The sequence below is a fragment of the Corvus kubaryi genome, unplaced genomic scaffold, assembly GCF_017639235.1.
Source record: "Corvus kubaryi isolate FWS band 111438036 unplaced genomic scaffold, C.kubaryi_AGA036_p1.0 37334, whole genome shotgun sequence".
Lineage (NCBI taxonomy): Eukaryota > Metazoa > Chordata > Aves > Passeriformes > Corvidae > Corvus > Corvus kubaryi.
In genome coordinates this window covers 1,952,260-1,968,428 of record NW_024581108.1, presented here as the reverse complement: position 1 = coordinate 1,968,428, position 16,169 = coordinate 1,952,260, and the positions used below count along the sequence as shown (strand labels likewise).

Sequence of the window (16,169 nt, the reverse complement as noted above, 5' to 3'; positions counted from 1 at the left end):
ACAGAAAAACTGTCCCAGGAAAAGAATGTGTTTGAAGGAGACCCAGGATACTGAATTTGGAATGTATCACCTTAATTTTCTTCAAGACAAGTCTGAAGGGGTGTTACTGACAGGACAGCTCTTGGGATCACTGTGGACATTCAGGAGCCTGCACTAAACCACCAATTCTGTGTTGACACTGTAGTAGAATTAGTCCTTCTAGCAGCTCTGTTCTTGGAGGGTCATTCCTTCTCAAGATGACTGAACTCCTACTTATGCTGGTAATATTCAAAAGCACGGTATAGCTAAAGCCAAATAAAAATTACTGGATACGAGATCCAAGTGCATGCTCCAAAAGAAGTCAATTTGCACACATCTCCATCTTGGTGTCCTACTCACATGACAATGCAGCAGGAAGTGCTGCACTGAGCCTTTTGATCTTAGGTACACCAAGCATGAGTACAAATTACTGTTCAGTTCTCAGAACAGGCTTTCTGTTGAAGGCAACTCAAAATGTCCCTTCCTCAATGGCAAGAAACAGGGAGATTCTAATTCAGGATTATGGCAGTGTTTTCTTATGCCAAGAAAACGTCAAGGGAAATATAGGAGGATGTAAACAGCTCCCAACTAACTGCTGCTTCTTCATCCAATTAGTTGGTGGCAAAAAATCTTCATTCCTGTGTTTTGTAACTCACAGAAATATAGACAATTTAAATGCACTTTTAATGTTCATTCAGACAAAGATTTTACAAGAATAAGTAAGTTATTAATACTTCTATTAAACCCTCTAACATACAGACTTGGAATACAATTTAATCATCTTCTTGGAAAGAGGGAAGTGTGTTGCAGTGGGGATACTGCAACATACATATATCAAACCAGGAGTCCCATGGAAAGGAAATATATATGGACAGACAGATTCTTGCTAGATGTTTCAGAGATGTTTATTTCTCCAGCCGCATGGCCGGGATCTGCCGAGGAACTGTTCCAGTCACGGGACCAAGGGTCCTTCTGCCCGCGCAGGGAACACAAACCAACCAATGGGAACGAGGCTGAGCAGGGGCAGGGAAACCCCGTGTCTGTGCCCTCAGGGCCCCTCTCCCAGGGCTCCATGGCAGGGGAGGGACCCCAACACCTCACCCGTTTTATTTTAATAAAAGGAGAATGAAAACAACTGGATAAACATAACAAGAACAGTTTCAAAACAAAACAAGCCACCCTCCTGAGTCTTTAAATGTCTAAACAGATTCTGTGGAACATCTTAGGGCTGACAGAAGGGAGACAGAACTCTCTGAGCATGCTTTGTGGGGAAACTGAGGCAGGAGAGGGTTTAACTTCTTCCCTCCCCCTTTTCATCCCCCACTCGGCATTGGAAAGGGATTTTTGGGGAAACAATTGGCAAAAGCATGGTTTTGTGAGGGAAACCATGGATGAAAAAACGGATTGGGAACACACTGGGAGTAATAGGACATAGGGTAAAAGGGAAAGGTGGGATTAGGAAAGGGAAACTGTAGGGGGGGCTTACAATGGAGATATTGTCTAACATGACTACAATTTTTTGCATATATACTGCCTTTTACAGGAACACCATCAGGCCCAGTGACCTGCGATGCTTGTAACCCTTTTCTACCTCGTATAATTTTGAATTCCACCACCTCTCCATCTCCCAAGCTTGGGATGCATTTTTCAGGGTTATTCTTTTTAATAGCAGTTCTATGCACGAATATGTCTTGCTGGTTGTCACACCTTGTTATAAAACTATAATTTTGCTTAACATTATACCATTTCACTATCCCTAAGATCTTAGCTACTATGATTTTTTCCTTTTTTCGAGTAGCTGCTGTTTTCTGTCTCGCTGCATCTTTGCCCTCTCTTTCGGTCGCTCCCGTGTTGGAATTGTCAGGGCTGCTCGTGCTGCTGGGGCCGTCAGAGCTACTCGTGCCTGCGCGCTCTTCCCGGGGTCGCGTTTGGGGCTGCGTGGGCCGGGCCGGGCCGCGCCGCTCAGTTCTCCGTGCGTCGCCTCCTCTGGTCGCAGCTTCGCTGCCGCTGCCGGGCGCTGCACCCACGTCTCGGCCGGGCCCCCGAGCGATGACTCCTCCCCCGCCCTGCTCCAGCGCGCGTTTCGGCTGGGCGCGGCTCTGCTCCACCGCCGCCAGCCGCCGCCCGCGCACCGCCCCTCTCGGTCGGGCGTTCACGGGGCTCGCTCCACCACGCTCTGCGCAGGGCCGGGCGGGCACCGCCGGGTCCCGCCGCGCCTCGCTCCGCCGCCGACACTGCGGCTCGCATGGCTCCGCCCGCACGCGGGAACTGCCTCGCTGCTGCTCGCAGAGTGCTCGGTGCACGTGGCCTGGGCCGCACGGCCCCTGCGCCAGGCTTCCCTTCACCAGGACACAGCTGACGTTGCTCAACAGTCTCGGTAACTAAATAATATTAATGAAAATATTCTTCCATCGGCATATATTTTGACTCCAGTATTAACTGTGTCCAAACGGTTTTCCAAAAGCCCTTGGTAAGAATTAAATCCCAAGAAACATAGAAAAAGTTCTTAAACAACCATGCCAGGAAGTGTTTCAGTTCTTTGAGTTTGAATCAAGCTAAAATTTACAAATCGTTGTTCAAGAATCATTTTAAGATAAATGTCCATATGCGGCTCTGAGAGCCAAGAGTCTTCCCACGGTTCCTCCATAGTTTAGATATGGAATAGCAAAGCAAAACCAAGAAGAGGAATCCAAAGTTTCCAGGGTTTACTCACACAAATCAGTCGCTTAGGGATCAGGGATCGTTCTGCTCTCAATTCTCCACCATTATTTTGCAGTGGGGATATTGCAACATACATATATCAAACCAGGAGTCCCGTGGAAAGGAAATATATAGGACAGACAGATTCTTGATAGCTGTTTTAGAGAGATGTTTATTTCTCCATCCACATGGCCGGAGCTCTGCTGAGGAACGGTTACAGTCACCAGACCAAGGCTCCTTTGCCCGCGCAGGGAACACAAACCAACCAACGGGAACGAGGCTGAGCAGGGACAGGGAAACCCCGTGTCTGTGCCCTCAGGGCCCCTCTCCCAGGGCTACACGGCGGGGGAGGAGACCCCAACAGAAGTGGAAGTGCAACAACTTGAGATACACTTTGCACATCCTTACTTGCGATACTTTCAATATCTTATGCACAAAAATGCTGTCAGCCTCAGAACCATTCTGTGGTATTAGATCAAGGGAAGAGTCTACATAGAACAAACACTATGAAGAAACAGATGGAAAAAGTGGCAAAGGATGTACTCTGCCAAAGACTTTGCACTCATCAAGTAAAATATAAATGTAATATACCATTATTTGAACTACAACTTCCTATGCTTTCTCTTTGTGGTTACATATAGATGGTTCTCTCAAGCTTTTTATAAATGTTTCATGGTATTATTCGCTTGTACAAGCTAGGAATCTGAGATGAGGTCTTCAGCTCAGTTCAGACCTATTTGATGTAATTATCTCTGCACTGCAACTTCTACCTGTTCAGCTTATACTGTCTCCTAAGTGCAGAGTGTCTAACTGGAAGTTTTCCCCAAATCCCACTCCCTGGTAAACTCCTGGGCAGCACATGTAAGGTACAGCATAACCATGAGAGAAAACCCAGTGCACAGGAATAGAACAAACCGTAAGGTTTGTTGTGTTTTTTAATTGCTGCAAGAACAAATAATCAAAGTCTTCACATAACTATCTCCTCTGCAATTTTGCCTATGTAAAAAACCTTAGGAAAATGGAGAAAGCAATGGGGAAGGAAAAGCCATGAGCATTATTCTTCCCCACCATGTCAGCTTCCATCACCATCATCCATTCCTACCACCCATTTCCTTACTGGAAGGAAAAGTTTCAGTCAAAGAATGAACTTGGGGAAATAGTGGAATAGGGATGCCACCAATATTTTTATTGAAAGTAAAACATAACTGATGCAAAAAAGAGTTTCATTTGTCGTGAGGGTGCAAAGAAAATGGTAAAAATCACATTACAGCACATGCCAAACACTGGTCAGTGCCTCAGGCGTCTAGTCTTTTCCCCAGGCTGAATTTCCAAGGAACCAAGTTAAGGCAGGACATTTTCACAATTCCACTTTTTCTAATACTTCAAATAGATGCTTCAGCTTAGGACGGATAATTATAATGAAAAATCCATTCTATATTTCTCCCTTCTTTTACTTAGTTTTCCTGTTAAATACTGTAGGTAGTTTTCAGCAACTGATACTCTGCAAGACTTTGTGTGCTGCTTGCATTGTGTTTGCTTTACTTCAGGGACCAACCAGTCTTCGTATTTAAACAGAGATAAAAATGATTGTAAACACTACTCAAAGTTGATTCTCAAGTATAACGAGTCTGGGAATTTGAGCCAGTGACACTTCCCAGATAAACACTTCACTCACAGAGCTTACATGGGGCAGCCTCATGCATCTGCCATCCAAGTCATGGGCAGTAGTGGTGGGGAATCAGTGTGGGGGCCCCTTGTACAGCAACTGCACCCCCAGAAAGTCACTGAAGTTAACGCTGACCTTGAACTCCATAGTCAGAAAGTAACTGCACTGCCTTCCTTCCTTTGCCGAATTCCAAACCAGACATTAGAAAGCTCCAAGCAAACAGGGTAGCAGCAAACATGAAAAGAATGCACTCTTACCAGTGCTGTTTGTATCTACAGAAGGGCTGATGAGTTTAGTGACAAGAGATTGTTCTGATCATAACAGAATGCTATTGGAAAGGCTGAACCCCAAGAGGGAGAATAGACAAACAAAGCTTGGTTTCACAGGCAAGAAAAACAACTTCTGTTGGAATGAAAGAGGTAATTCTGACTCTCTTACCTGCTGAACGTATCTGTCTGTAGTTTTCCACATATAGTAATATTCTATAATGCTTGTTAAGGACTTCCATGGGAGCTGGGGACACAAAGGAAAAGCAGCATTTATTGAAGGAAGCTGGTACACAGTCTCACTGAAATTCACAGGATTCTTCTGACTGACGGTTTGCAGCAGAGTTTTGCAACTACTAACCCTCCTCAAAAAAAAAGTCTGAATCTACAAAGGGGATTGGATGCACAGGGGACCCATATTAAATTAAATGGCCTTTCAAAAAACCCTGAGCTTTCAGTGTAAAAGTGGAACAGGCTACAGGTAAATCTTCATGCTGCACTGGCTCCACAGCAAACCATTCAAGAGAGGCACAATGTGGAAGGGAGCCCACAGGCTCAGACTCTCTGCTTAAACAGGAGAGACTCAAGCAAGAGTCACAACTACAGTATCACAGTTCTGATATGCTTTGCTTCAATGGAGCTGGCCCATTAAAAAAAGAAAAAACCAAACCAAAACAAACTGCTAACAGAACTGTGCCCTGCCAGCTCTGTTCTCCGCGTGAGAAAGAGGAGGATTTCAGCAGGACCACAGAGTGTTGCTGTTTCCAAGTCCCTCTATAAGATTAGAGCACAGGACAAACAACACTGAAACTACTTGTTTTGTTCCAGAGGACTTGAACAGCAACGCAGTGAAACTTGGCTCTCCTTACAGCACTCCATTCAATCTGCAGGCTGAGCACCGAGGGTGGAGCTTTGGCCAAACTACAGGACACTTCCCTTGGATGCCCAGAATTCCTTCTGAAAAGGCCCTTTCTGAAACCACACTGTAAAGGTTACTACATTTTCATGTTTCAGAAGGCCCAATACTTATTCTCCTTCAAACACAAATTAATCTAGAGCAGCTCAGCTGTCACAACACTTTTGTACGTCCTCCCTTAGCCGTAGTGGAACAGATGATCGTAAATTAACGTTTCTAAAGGAAAAGCGATCATCTGTGATTTGAAATTCTGACTGTACACCAGGCTGTCACCAGTATGAGGTCTGCCTTTCCCCACTTTACAGCAAGACGCATGCTCCAGTTCAAAGCTCCCTTGTTCGACATGATGAAAAACACAGTTTAGACAAGCTGCAAGCCAGCTCTGTCACCAATCAGAGCCAGTTGCCACGGGGGCCCCCGTTTTATATACTCACAAAATCTTGCTGAATGTCAGTGAAATCTTTTCCGTATTTTTCTAGTGCTTCCTCGAAGAGGTTTGCCTCTGAAGCAGACCACTCCTCCATCTCATCTCTGCACAGGACCGGCCCACCTTGTGGCACAAGCGCGGAGATTGCCTTGGAAATGTCATAGACATTTTTGTGCAAAGTGTCCATAGCATGGAACTAGGGGGTGGGAAAGGAGAAAGAGAAATGTAAGGACAAGTATCTGGGGGGGGAAAATGTTTAACAGTGAAGCAGCAATGACAAATTCTGCACTGAGATTTGAAGGTGCAGTATTCTATACCTAACACGGTCAGTAAAAACTTGTTCCAACCTCACACTGTAGCTGTCAGTGGACAAACCTAACACTCACTAATAGTGAGGTTTGTGGAACACAAGCCCTCGTGTATCAGTAATTCCTATCAGCTCCTCACCAGCACCACCACTGCAGCACTACTGGTAAAAAAATGCACAGGACAGACACACTCCCCCCAGGACTGAGTTACCATCCACAGATGGGGCAAGGAGATAGAGGTACAAGGGCATTTCCTCACAGACATAGCCATGCACTGTGTCAAATAATCCACAAAAATTTCATATATGAAAAACAAGAGCAGCAACACATGTATACATCCCCCCCAAAGGGCAGAAACCTCAAAAAAAGATTCAAGTTAAGTCACACATCACAGCTGAGTAGGAAAAAGAATGACTCTCAGGGGCAATTACTCCTCAGAAAGCCGAGCCATGGCTGTCTGCAACTTGTGATTTACAAGGGCTGAGAACGCACTGCAAGGAAGAAATTGCTGTTACTAAATGAAAGCTTGGCTTTATTTCCCCATTTCTGCAGTTTTAATCAGGATGTTATTTGTCTTTCATCATACCAGTTCTGTGCACGAGAATAATTAACCTACACTGTTCTACACTAGAATTTGTTCTACAGATAATGTAAATATTTGTTTACATTATTCCAGTTACAAGGTGAGGCTTTGATAACAGTTCTCTGAAGACTTCATAAATCTTATTCAAATTTTCATTAAACTTTCTGTAGCATAAAAGTTCAAGTTTTTTCCCTTTCCTCAATCTACTCAGCAACATTTATGATTATAAAAACTTAACAGTATCACTACTCCTCAGGTACTCTAAACTGGAGCTCATCAAAGAGAACAACATCAACTGACATTTCTTATCTGACCACAAGCTTTTCCCCCAGACATCCTTGGTCAATCTCACCAAAGGATGCCAGTGAGTCTGGTGTTGGGGAAGTGATGAGGAATGGCTTTCTGGCACTGTAACATTACAGACAGGCAGACAATAATTTGCATTCTTCTCAAGAGAGCTACTGAGCCCGTGCAAGGGATGGGCTGTCAAGCACGTCATCAGAATATTTTAATAAAACTAAGCAAAAAAACCAAAAAATTATCTCATAGTATTATCCATGATGGATCGTAAGAGGCACAAGGCCAGAAAAAGTTCCTTCATCTGTAACTAAAGGATTCCTTTCCAAAGACAGGGTCTGCTTCACAGCAAGCCACAATTACAATCCATCTGCCCCTCTCTCTTTGCCAACTGTTAATGCTGAGGTGAATATTTTGCATCTCTCACAAACTTAAGGTCCTCTAAAAAAAATCTTACCAGTGTGATGTCCCTGGAGGCTGCTGCAGCACTCATGTGCAAACTTGGCTGTCTGACAGAACTACTGCAATCCAGGGCTCGGGCAAATGTACCAACAGACCTGAAAGAAATTAAACACAGCATTAACTTCGCATGCAAACCCAGCATAAATATAAACACCCAGCCAACACTTTCTGAGATGAGCAGACTCCATTTCCCAGTTACAAGATTACATGATTTGGCGTTCATTCTGAGCCAGAGACTGCTCTCTCCAAATGTGGTTTGTTATTATGAACACTTTACTTAGTTCATATGACTGAAGAGAGGCTTGGAATGGGAGAGGAAACAGAGAAAGACTCAAGGGTCACCAACGCGGAGTTCTGAGCTAGTCTCTTATCCCTTATCTCCCAAGAGATTTGAGCTGCAACAGGAACAGAGCACAAGCAAGCTTTATGAATGACAATAGTCTGCTCCACAGTGGCAAGAGCGGTGCTGCACTGTCCACAGGTACAGACACAGATGCCAAGACAAGACACAAAAAATGCACCAATGCAAGCATTTTTCTAAAAGTTTCAGAAAAATCAAAACCAGTATTTTAGAACTTAACATTGTATAATATATATCATAAAGCCTGCATAACAGCAATTTTCAAATACTTCACAACTCATCATTTCTGCATCTGAGACCACAATCCCCAAGCTCTTCATCTTATTCCTAAAGAAATGAGTTGGAGAAACCTGTAACAAACATTGGTTCTCGAAATTCCTACTCCCCTGCCTGCTTGCTACACCACATGGGTGAAATATTTGTGCTCCTGCAGAGTGAACTGGAGCTGAACTCCTCTGAGCAACTACAACAAAAACAGGTGGGTTGGGTTTTGCCCCCTCCACTTGGATCACTTCCCCAAACTAGTTGAGAGCACTGAAGAACACACTAGTGCCAAGCAGTGCAGGAGTAGGAAAGGTAAATGTTTAAGCAGTAGTTGCCATCAAACATCTAGTTTTGGCCAAAATCCAAACCTGCCTCCCCCGTCCAAGTGTCTGTGGCGATTCACACTTCGCCCTCTTCCCAGCCACCCAGACACTATCCCCATCCCTGCCTCACAACTCCCCCGTGCCCAGCTTTAGCTGAACTGATACTTCTGTGTGTGTGTGAACTAATTATAAACTGTAATGCTTTGCTGATTCTGAACAGAAGCAATTCTTGTACTCATCTTTGCAGTGATTCTCGTTATAGCCGCACCTTGCGGCGGCTGGATCGGCAAACCCAGTGGGCAGCACTGAACTGCCAGAAAGAACCACTAAAACCAACTCTGCCACCAGAAGCCTACACAAGGTGGAAACTCCCATCACAAAGCAACTCCATAGTCACTATAAACCAACCCACATGAAAAACCAAGGGGGGGGAAGGGAAAAGAAAAAAAACGGCAGACAGAATCAGAGTTCATCCATAAAGGTACCACCTAAAACACACAGAATTTGGAGAGTTACCTGTTTATTTTTCCCCCAAATTATTCAGTCACCAATTGCTATGAGAGCCTAAAATTCAATACAAGCTTCTGTTTACATAAATGCATATCAATGAATTAGTTCGAGAACCTTTTAAAAAGAGAAATTTGATCACCAAAGATTGCTTTGGGCTTAAATAAAAACATCATCAGTACAGATCTGCAGGGGTTTATTTTATTGTGCTTACCTTTTGGAATCTAGGTATTAGAAAGCATCCTCACTCCATCATCACAAGCATTTACCAGAATTTTTAGCAAACCATTAAATATCACTGGTCTTGAAAAAGGCAGTTAACGAACAGAGCTAAGAACTGCCAAGAATTTAATTCAGTAAGTCTTCTGCATGCTGACCAAAGTATTTGAAAAACCCCACCAATTACAGGATCACTTTTACATGCAACTTGCTTTGCTTTTATGAAACTAAGTTGTAAATCTGAGAAGCTGTTCCTAAAGTCATGCTATTCCCAGGAAGGCATGTAAAATATCCCTCATTTCAAAATGGAGCAAGTGAATCAAGCAACCAAAACCAGCATTCATGTTAATAAAACAAAAAGAATGTAAAGTGCTTGGAAGAGTTACTAACATTTACTTCTTCAAAGGAGAGGTAAAATACTCTTACCGTGCTACCACCAGGAACTGGTCTATCTGCTTGTCTACTAGTGGGTTAAAGGCTTCCCAAACTTTTGTTTCAAGTTTTGACTGATCTCTTCCATCATCCTCACCTGGTTGAAAAACAAATCAGAAATATTTAGTATGGCTCTTTTAAAATAAAAGTACTTTCTAGATACTTTTTTTATCTCACAATAATGTCACTGTTAGCCCATCTCAGTTACTCTGCCTGACAGGCCACTGTGAAAATTTCACTCACTTATTTGTATGTGACAATTTTAACTTGACAGACACAGTGACACGGCTCATCCGAAATGGGCAATCAGATTTTCACAAACTGGTGTCAAAGGATATGTCATGGGAAACAGAGTACATCTTTCTCCAAACTAGACAGTTTCTTTTCAGTTTCTTTCCCCAGCCCGTCTGTCTTCCTCCTTTATCTTGTGGCAGCTCCAGGAAAACCGACACACTCCGAGCTGCTCTGAGCAGGCAAAGAGTAGCTGGTTCAACCCATGTCAGCTGCTTTCTAGGGGGAAATCATGGCATCAGACACTCTTTATTTTCCTGAGTCTAGACAAATCAGAATACCCCGGTAAAATACAGGAGCTAGTGAGACTGTCTTCTTCTTTCTGCTTCCTTTAAAACATCTGGCAATTATCCTTCTCTGAAGCCCCATGTTGGCCCACTGAGGCAACAGGATGCCTTTCAGATTAGTTCATCCTCGCTTAGGAGACTTGCCCAGCTGTTGAATAAATACCAGTTTCATAGACAAATTAAACGAGAGTCCTGACCCATTTTTCTGCCTATTTTAACATGAGACTAACAGTGTCAGCAGAGCTTCTAAGCAAAGAGAGAAGCAACTCATTGCTTCCACACCGTGGCCCATCCAGATTGGATACGGTCTTTCCAACACAGGTCACAACCCTCTCCCTCTTAGGAGAATTTATGGATAGACCTTTCCCTCTGCATTACACAGGGCTCAGGAAAGAACAATTAGATGCCAACACTCCCCATCCCTCCCAGTTTTTCCACCCACTTTTGGATCTGTAAGGTAGTGCAGAGACAAATCTAAAGTTACTAACTATCTGATAAATATTACTGGTTCCTGCTACTTCTCCCTCGTTCTCAGGCCAGTGTCCTCATGGTCCCACTGCTTCATGACACTGTGGGGAGAGGCTGAAGTCTCAACACACACTCCAGGCCAGCAAATTCTTCCTCCTGCCTATTCTGCAGGTGAGAAGTCTAGGCTGGCAGCCAACACTGGGATGGGGAGAGGGCTCCAGGGAAAAGGCACCCGGGAATAATGGGCAAATTGATGAGGGAAGACTGCATTTAATTGGCAGTAATTTGGGAGGGGCTCTTATAGGGAAGTGAGGCTTGATTAAAAACACAAAAGGCTTCACAGATGTGATGGAAATTTTTATTTCCCATGGAAATTCTGAAATCTCATAATAAAAAGAGTGCAAGCTCTGAGAGAGCCCATTAATTCAATTTATTTCAACAACTTTTATGATTTGGATGAATGCCCATTTAAAGACCCGTTTGCAAGAGAACTAATTGCCTTCAGTGGGCAACAGCCTCAACAAATCCAACCATCATTGTACACATGGCATGGCAGTGGAAACCACCTCCCACACCTAGGCAGGCCTCACACAGAGAAGTGGCCACATTCAACGTGAACTTTTGATAATTTAAATAAATTACAGAAATTACCCTCTTTTAGTAAGTCTGTTATATCTGCCTGGTATCTGTTTCCAACTCGAATCTCTCCTTTATCAGCGAGCAGGGTCTTTTGTTGAGGATCATACACTAGTGAATAAAAGAAGAAATCCTAAAAATAAAACAAGCAAAAAGGTAAACAGTGTTATTAGCTTTTACTTTCAGCGTTGCAACCATGCTACCAAGTTTCTACAGTTTAAGTGAGGTTTTATTACCTACATATATATTTTAAAATTGGGTGAACAAAAAAATAATGAACCATCAGTTTTAAGGCCCCATTTAAGTGCTGCCACTTTCTTCCACATTCCAAGTGTTAGCTCTCAACAGCAACCTCTCTCTTAACATACAGCCTCTCAAACTGAAGTAAACAAAGCTCCTCTCACACAGTCAAGGCTCAGAAGGGCCAGGAGACAATTTTTAGTCACATCAGCTGTTTCAGAACACGAAATTGCCATATCCCATACAATTGCCATAGTCCAAATCAGCAGGATTAGACACCAGTGGCCTATCCACACAGAAATACCAATACAAATTGAAGCATAACTTCAGAGTGTTACAGCCAGATCAGTGCAACCCCACAGAGACATGAAGCCCCAGATAAGCCCTGTGGCCTCTGCTGAGCTTGCTCCAGTCTGTCAATGTCTCTCTCATGCTGGAAGGCCCAAAGCTGGACACAAACCTGCACAAGTGGTCTCACAAGTGATGAAGTGCGGGGATGAATCCCTTCCCTCCATCTGCTGGCTACACTCCTGGTAAACAGACCAGGATGTACTCAGCCTTCCTTGTCACAGGGATGCACTGCTGACCAACTTCTTGCCTGCCACCATCTAAGCTTAAACCACCATGTTTCTTTCTGCTTGTTATTAGGAGAGGGGCAGCAGATTTTGCAGCAGCAGTAATTATCTGCAGGTGGCAATCCATTAATTTGTTGCTTTTGTTCAAGTAGATGAGGAAAAGGCTAAAATAGCTGCTTGGCTTCCGCTACCTGGGTGTGTAAAATTAAAGCAAGAAGGCATTCCAGAATGAGAATGTTCTGCCAGGGCAGAGAAAGAAAACAGCCAAAATTTTAACTACTTAAAACTGCACAGTTTAAGTAATTAAACTTTTCTGCATGGGTAAGTACTTAGCTATAGCTGTTGAGTGACACACTAGAGGCTAGGTATGTTCCATCAAAGTATAGTGTGCAGTACTGGGCAGGATTAGAGCTCTGGTAGAACATGGAATAACAGACCTTTTGTAACCTCTGTCCACAGCAACATGGTCACCAGGAAAGAGAATTGTGTCTGAACAGAAACAGGATGTGCAGTGTGCCATTTTCCACATCTCAGGTTTCTGGCTCATTTTTCCTTTCCCCTTATTTCTGCAGCACTAGCAGGCACCCTGTTCAAATACATCTCATTTCATGCTCACCTCATTTTTCCCTTTCCCTATATTTGTATGTGTCAACAGCATGCAACAAAAATTAGGACAAAACCAGCATGAGTTTCAAGCCCTGTTCAGCTTTATGAAGAGGTGGCAAAGGAAAAGAGAGTCTCCCAATCTGTCATACAAAGCCCCAGAAAAAGAAGAATTGCTATGAGTTTCCACAGTAACATGGCAAAAATTCTGGAAGAGAACTGAACTTCAACTGGAAGGGTTGTCTGTAGTTGGGTTTGGGGTCAGACGATTTGATTGCATCCTAAGCAAACGATACTTCTGAAAAAATTCCTACTCCCACAGGCACCAGGGTCAAGTTACATCAACCTACGGGCAGAAGGCAGCTTCAGAGTAGATGAACACTCATTTATATTACATGTATGTAAAGAAATCTGGGTCTCCTGCTCCCTGACACACTCAAAGCTCAAGATATTGCAATATTTTGAGAATGTATCATTGTGGAAATAAAATGTAGGAAAAGCTTTTGTCTCACAGGCTTCCACGTTATAAATACAGTGTTTAATTTGTTCCAGCTCCAGAATACCTGACTGCAGGACAAAGTATATGCAGTGCAACATTAATGCTTTTCAGGCACATTGCCCAGCAAAAATGCAACGCTGTAGTGTAACAACACAGTAGGCCCCAAAGAAGAACAATTCCACAGGCAATTTCTTTAGTCCTTCTTGGCCAGGGAAAGTCATACATTGTGGAGAGGGTTTCTCATCTAAGTGTTAGATGCTCTATTGCTTTTCTTTTATTGGTTATCACTATAAATTTTCTCTACAAAATCTCTGTTAGTCTCAGGTCATCCATTTATGTCTTGTCCAGTTTTGTCTCAAATCAATCAGATTGAACAAAAGAATGAAAAGCCTCTCGTCTCTTCTCCCCACCCAGAGCCTCCTCAAGAGAGGAAAGATGGAAGTCTGCGGGCCCAAGTGTGAATACGACGGAGACTGCAACTCCTAGAGGTAATTCAATACCACTACCATCTTCCCTCATAGATGAGATTCATTCTTGCAGACTGAGTAGGACTGCTGAAAACACTAATAAATGTCAGCTTAATGCCAATGCAAACTAAGAAACAAACCAGATCCTTGTGTACTCTAAAGCATGTGTGAACTCCTGACCACCACAATGTGATGAGAACAATTTTTCACAAGGGTCTCACAAGAGTGATGCTCACAACAAAACAACACTGCTCTTCAAAATCCTCCACGCTCATCTGTGCTGTCAAAACTGTGTATGCTGGGTTTGCAGCAGTCAAGAAAGAGAAGGGTTTTCTCTGTTCATTTCAGACCCCAGAAAACACCCAACGTGCTCAGAAAAAATGAACATGACCTGCCAAGAGTTAAAATCGAATCATGACTTTCTGCTTCTCTCAACTGTTAGACAGACACATATGCTCAGAGCTTCCCTATCCAAGCCCCTAAGCTACCTATAGCTATAGCCAAGAACCAAAGTCACCAAGAAAATGGAAAAAGAAAACAGGCTCAGAGTAAAAGTACACTACAGAAATAATGGTTACTTCATTGCAGCCTGCAATCTTACTTTCTTGTATTTGATATATTTTAACTAGAGAACATTTTATTTTTAGGGCGGTACCAAAAGGAACAGATATGCCAGACATCTGCTCAGCAGGCAAATTCACACATGCCTCTGGATATATCCAGGAAGAGCAGTAAAATAGAAGGTACATATAAAATAGTTTCCTGCAGAACAGGGAAATCTAGTGCTTTTGCCATAATTGGCTATGCCCTTCTCTTGATCTCCACGGGAATTAAGTGTCTATAGAAAACTCAGGTTTTCCAGTAGCTTTTTTTTCTCTCTTTCCTCCTATTCCTCACTCCTGCTACAAAAACCCAATTTTACCAGGCACAGTAAAAAAGTCAGTGCTGGTCCCCTTCAGCCTGCTTTCCAAATGCAACAAGGCAATCTTCCTGAGGAAGATGATAGAGAGAGCGTGGAGGAGGAGAACAGAGATAACAAAAATGTAATTTTGCTATGCTTACTATCTCCCTAAAAATTTCTGTCTGGATGTTTAACCTGCTTCAAGGCAGACAGCCTTGGGCTGAAAGCCTCCTTTTACTGGTCATAACATTTAGAAAATCAAATACCAGATTCCCTAGAACTGCTTAGGCTTTATTGACAGAAGCCATGTAAGAAAAAAAAGAAACAACCCTGAAACAATCTGAAAGCAAAGGATGGATTAAGAACAGGAGGCATGGGGAAAGAAGAAACAGTTCAAAACAATACCATCCAGTGTTAGGAACCCATTGGGCAACAACTATCTCCTTTTCTTAATCTCTTTACCCTCCACCCAAGCACATTTGTATTCCTGAGCTTTTAATTTCTTTACCATCTGTCCAAGTTAGTTTGCACCACAGCAAAATGCCACACTAAGTGACAGGACACATTCAGGGAACTCTCTCATTCTGTGAAACCTCTTAAGTGCCTGCTCAGTTTTAAAAATAACCCTCATCACTCATCTTGCATTTTGAAAGTTCAAAAGGATGGAAAAAAAATTTCTCTGTTTGTGCCTACATCTGCAACTGAGCATTGCAGGTTCAGAGGAAGGCATGTCCCTTCGGTCTCAGCACACCTACCTGTAACACCAGTGATAATAAAAACATGTTGGGAGCAACCGAGGACAAATACTGCTTAAGAGCTGGGTACTAGAAAATCTGAAATAATTTCAGTTTGATTAACTTTTGCTTTCAAACTGGCATATCCTGGGCAGCTAACTGGTTACAAGCACTGCTGAATGCCACGTCCCTTGTTTGATGCTCTGCCATTTGGCAGCCTTCAGCAGACCCGACATTTTTTGGTTTCACATTCCAAAGAGAAACTCAACTATTTAATCCCTGTGCTTTGTTTAAAACTCTCTTAAACTAAAGTATCAGATTAAAACTAATCTTATGCTTAAATAAATACTGAAGAAAGCTACAAAAGCATTTTAAAAGAAAGCCCAGCTATGAGAAAGACTACAGTATGCTTCTTGCAAAAAATGGCCTGTTTTCGCCTTTCTTAAGGGCCAGTAATGGCAATCACCCTACTGTTTTTAATTACAGATTTCCTCTCTTGTGTAACATTTTAATGTTTTCAAATGCAAATTGTTTGCTTGCGGATGTGTTCAAATAATAATATACTCAAATTCTTTGCTAATCTCCACAGTAAATCTCTCACAGATTGTCAGATTCCAAGATTGCCTAACCCAGCCAGCAGCCAGAGGTCTAGCCACAATTAAAGGTATACAAATACAACTTTAAAAAAATACAATAGTAATTTTTTTAAATCACAAAAT

At 42.8% G+C, this 16,169-nt stretch overlaps 1 protein-coding gene across 5 annotated transcripts in view; it reads right to left on the bottom strand.

Moving 5' to 3' along the window:
* Positions 1-16,169, bottom strand: part of MTA1 (metastasis associated 1) — a 79,189-nt gene that overhangs the window by 36,416 nt on the left and 26,604 nt on the right. For all 5 annotated transcript variants that reach the window (XM_042029834.1, XM_042029836.1, XM_042029835.1 and 2 more), the window contains exons 6-10: positions 11,447-11,564; positions 9,744-9,846; positions 7,639-7,738; positions 6,001-6,189; positions 4,823-4,897 (exon numbers count right to left, since the gene is read on the bottom strand). In XM_042029834.1, the coding sequence (XP_041885768.1) occupies positions 4,823-4,897; positions 6,001-6,189; positions 7,639-7,738; positions 9,744-9,846; positions 11,447-11,564 (585 nt within the window). The remainder of the gene's footprint in view (positions 1-4,822; positions 4,898-6,000; positions 6,190-7,638; positions 7,739-9,743; positions 9,847-11,446; positions 11,565-16,169) is intronic.